The sequence below is a fragment of the Terrapene carolina genome, unplaced genomic scaffold (genome assembly GCF_002925995.2).
Source record: "Terrapene carolina triunguis isolate 2854851 unplaced genomic scaffold, T_m_triunguis-2.0 Scaffold34627, whole genome shotgun sequence".
Taxonomy (NCBI): domain Eukaryota; kingdom Metazoa; phylum Chordata; order Testudines; family Emydidae; genus Terrapene; species Terrapene triunguis.
The window spans coordinates 8,288-12,416 of record NW_020698978.1 but is presented as its reverse complement, the minus strand read 5'-3'; the positions used below and the strand labels follow the sequence as shown (position 1 = coordinate 12,416).

The following is a 4,129-nucleotide window of genomic DNA, read 5'->3' as shown; positions in this document are numbered from 1 at the left end:
TTCAAATCTGTTCTTCTGAGAACGCCTCACCATATCCTACCCGAGTGCTGTTGCCCAAGGGGATAAGCGCAAAGATTTCAATTACAAAAACAAACCACTAGAATGCAAACAACCGGCAGAGGAAAATGAGTGTTGACTTTTCATGGAACTATGGTGGAAGGTGCTGAATTTGAATTTGAACCACTCTTTGTCATGACCGGCAGACCCCATGGTCAAAATGGCTAACCAGTCAGAAACACCGTCTTCCTGCCCAGGTCATGGCTGGACGTGTGGTTCACCAGAGAGCCACTCTCCACGCTGTAGACTGGGTTAGAGTCACCACTGGGATATTCCCTGCTAGTGAGTTTTTCAGACCTAAGTCTGCAGAGGTGTGAGATTTATACCCCTCCCTCCTCACCCCTCCCTTCCTCAAACACCAAATCAATTTACACCCCCTTCCAAAATTACATATGCTCTAAAATTGTGACAAAATGTATTGAAACGTGGAAACCTGAACACAATTTGGCTTGACTCAAATAGGAAAAAACCCACTATGGTTAGTGAACATCTCAACAACAACACACTTTCCGCAGCTATATCCCAATGCAGCATCCTGAGGATAAAATCAGCTGTTTACCCTAAATCCTATCACTGCATAGGTGCATCAAGCCCCATTTCTGATAAATCAACACTGGATCACATCATTTGACTATGGGATGAAATACTAGAAATTGTTGCAATCCAGTTTATGGACACATGAGAACAAACGCTGACAAGGGATTACTTTAACTTATTTCCAGTGGAGAGGAGTCCTAGCCACTGGAAATTTCACTGAAGCTGAAATGTGAAGAATTCCCCAGTCTTCTGCACCTCAAACCATTCATTTACATGTGCACAAAGTAAATTGGAAGTGCATGTAATATATAAGATTTGTAGTATTTGAAACCCATTTTGCACTGGTGTCAATGACTGCTCCCTAGCTGGATTCTAACCTCTGTCTGTCACTATAAATGCCAAAAAAAAGAGAAAAGAGGAGAGGAATTTTTTTTATTTTATGCAAACTCAGACCACCAACTTGCAGAAACTTACACAGCTGCTTACCTTGAACCATTTCAATAGCCTCTTAAGTTCAAACACACAAATCACATGTTTAAAGTGAAGGATGTGCGTTGATTTTCCAGAAACAGAGCCTTAGAAGATTTTGTGAGAGTTGAAACAAGCCATGTTTTAGAACTTATTAATGAGCTGGAGGACATGTATGAGTCTACTAAAAGAATCTTTCAGATTTTTTTCCAAGGAGAGTAGCACTCACACACACTTAAAAGTTATACTCAGTTAGGTAAAAGATATATTAAAGTATAAGAGGAGGGTCATTATTTTTGAGCCCCATGTATAAAATATTTAGAACAGGGAAATATATTAAAGTTGAAAGGCATTTCTTTCTTTCCATCCAGCCTTTTGTTGATATGTGGCTAGACCAGAGGTCCCCAAACTTTTCAGGGTCATACACCCCCTGACTCCTGTCCATGGCCCCTGACCTGAAGCCAGGCCTGGGAGTGGGGATGCGGCTCCTGGGGTTTGGGGATGAGGACAGGGGTAAGGGGGCTGAGGCTGGGGTGGCACCTGGGGGTGGGGGTGGGCCCAGGAATGGAGTGGCGACCGGGGCCAAGGGTGGGGCCAGGGCCAGCAGCGGGGGCGGAGCCGTGGCCGGAGGCAGAGGCTGGGCACAGAACTAAGGCTGCAGCTGGGGGCGGGGTAGGAGCAGAACTCAGAGTGGGGCTAAGTGGCACTCCTTCCCTGTCCCCTGTGGGGGCTGGCCCAGGCTCCACCGCACCCCCCCCCCGAATGTTCCTCCATATCCCCCTAGTGGGGAGTGCCCCACAGTCTGGGGACCTCTGAGTTAGACGGTGTTGTAACGATATCTCTGCAGGAAGGAAAACTCCCATTCAATAGCACCAGTAGTGAAATGTGTAATGAGGGAAATTCCCTCCGGTTCAGAAGACCTGCCCAATTCTATTGACCAATTAATGTATCTGATTCTCTTCTTACTTATGAGCTTGAGTGGGATTGATGCAGTGCATAGGGCTGGTCCTGAACATCTGCACAGGGGAGAATTTCACCCAGGGTGTTTTGGAGAGAAAGAAGGGAGGAGAAAGGAAAACCAGAAGGCCAATACTATGATGCAGCATAATTTTTAATGGGAATGAGCAGTGCAGTTTACACTTACAGAATGAATTAATGCAGAGTACAGAGAATGTACGTTCAGGGTTACAATAAGAGCTACAACCAATCACCGGCTCCAAGGTGATGCATTTCACACAAGCTATTCTGCTTTCTTTCTTGAAGCTGTAGAGTTTGACAGTCATGCCCAGTCTTAAACCATTTTTTTTCTCCTCAGCATCAAATAGGACAAAGCACAATATAAGCATAAGACTAAACTGCAAAACAATATAGACCATAAAGCTAAGGTAACATGTAACAAGAGGAAAGCATAGATAGGCCTGATTTATACAGTCGACAAACAACCAAAACCCTCACTGATTTTGAGTACTGTTGTAGTTGAGTGGTGAATCTCTCTCTTCTCTTTCATTTCCTGGTTGTTTCTTCTTCCGTGGTTCTTTCTTCTGGGTTTAACATGGGCCACAGCTTCCACGGCGGGAAGAATAGCACTTCCTACCATATCTCCTCCCATACCCACATAAGCCACCATAGCCACCCCCGTATCCACCACCATAGCCACCCCCGTATCCACCACCATAACCACATAAGCCTCCATAACCATATGAGCCTCCATAACCGCTTAAGCCCCCATAACCATATGAGCCTCCATAACCACTTACGCCCCCATAACCACCCCCTAAAGCACCCCCATATCCACCCCCATAACCAATTGAGCCACCCAAAACACCACCCCCAAATGAGCCCCCAGCTCCATAGGGTACAGTTGGTAAGGTGGTTCCCACTAGGCTGTGTTGAGGGGAAGTAGAGAGAATTGGTCCTGGGAATAGCACGGAAACCGGTGGTGGATAGACCACTGCTGTTGAATCTGCACACGAGGTGATACAAGGCTCATTGCGGGCAACAACACATGGATCTGGGCATATGTCAGGATAACACGAGCTGGGTCGGCAAGACAGGTCTTTGCAGAAAGACATTTTTTGTGATGGTCGTCAACCTGAAACACACAGAAGGGAGCAGAGGAAACAGAACACGCTGTTGACAATGGAATAGGAGACTCACTGCTGGTGTTATATGGTAATGTGGGCTATGTAGATCCCTTTTTGCAGGCTTCGTATCTGGGTATTCTCATAGATATCCACACCAACCAGCCAAGCCCCCAGTATTGCTAACATAGCTGCCCTCAGCTGTCTTTTCCGTGAGGTCCGAACTGGTAGGTGCACACTGAGAATACCTACCCGATTGGAACCCACAAGTAAAATAGAAAAGTGAATGCCTACTCTCAGGATCTGCCTGGGACTAAAGGGGAAGTTAGATGTCTTAGTCTCTCTGTGGGTTTGGTTTCAGGAGATTCAAGGATAGGTTTCCAATACAGCTAGGATTAGTGAGTGCTGAGCCCTTTTGGGGTTCTGGTTCCATTGGACTTGCCCAAGATAGCACAGGAAATATGTGCCAGAGACAAGTCCCAAAGCAGATTTTCTGAGGCCCTATTTGTGCCATGGCCACATGACCTTCCGTTCCCTCCAGCCCCTGAAAGAACAGTAAAAAACACTAATTCCTAACCCACAATAGAGAATTTTTCCATCATGGATGACTGCAATTTTCAAACCATTTTAGATAATTATGGAAATGCAGTAAATTATTCAAGTGTTCTTGTTAAACCAGTTTAACATAGGATCTAGACCCCTCAGATGGTCTAAATCATCATGCTTACCCTTCACTCAAATGTGCTACTTTGACTTACACCAGCCAAAGATCTGGATCTAAAATCGTGAGTTGTACCAGTAAAAAGTTAAATATTGCCGTATTGCATCAGATCAGTGGTCCATCTCACCCAGGATATTTTCTCTAGTAATGTGCAGCATCACAAGCCTAAGTTTAAAGTATAAGAATCCTGAAGTTGCCCACTATGGAGTATACTGCCCTTAAAGTGACTTTCTGCCCAACACACTTAAGCAGAGGCTAGCTTTGC

The 4,129-nt window shown here is 45.4% G+C and overlaps 1 protein-coding gene across 1 annotated transcript; it reads right to left on the bottom strand.

Moving 5' to 3' along the window:
- Window positions 1-2,609: 2,609 nt before the first annotated feature.
- Window positions 2,610-3,134, bottom strand: LOC113405241 (scale keratin-like). Its single transcript, XM_026646261.1, has one exon. It carries the CDS (start codon window positions 3,132-3,134, stop codon window positions 2,610-2,612), a length of 525 nt encoding a protein of 174 aa, XP_026502046.1.
- Between the last annotated feature and the right edge of the window lie 995 nt (window positions 3,135-4,129).

What these genes read in the sequence shown, in the direction of transcription:
- LOC113405241 (XM_026646261.1), bottom strand. Translation starts at nt 3,134, where the DNA reads ATGTCTTTCTGCAAAGACCTGTCTTGCCGACCCAGCTCGTGTTATCCT.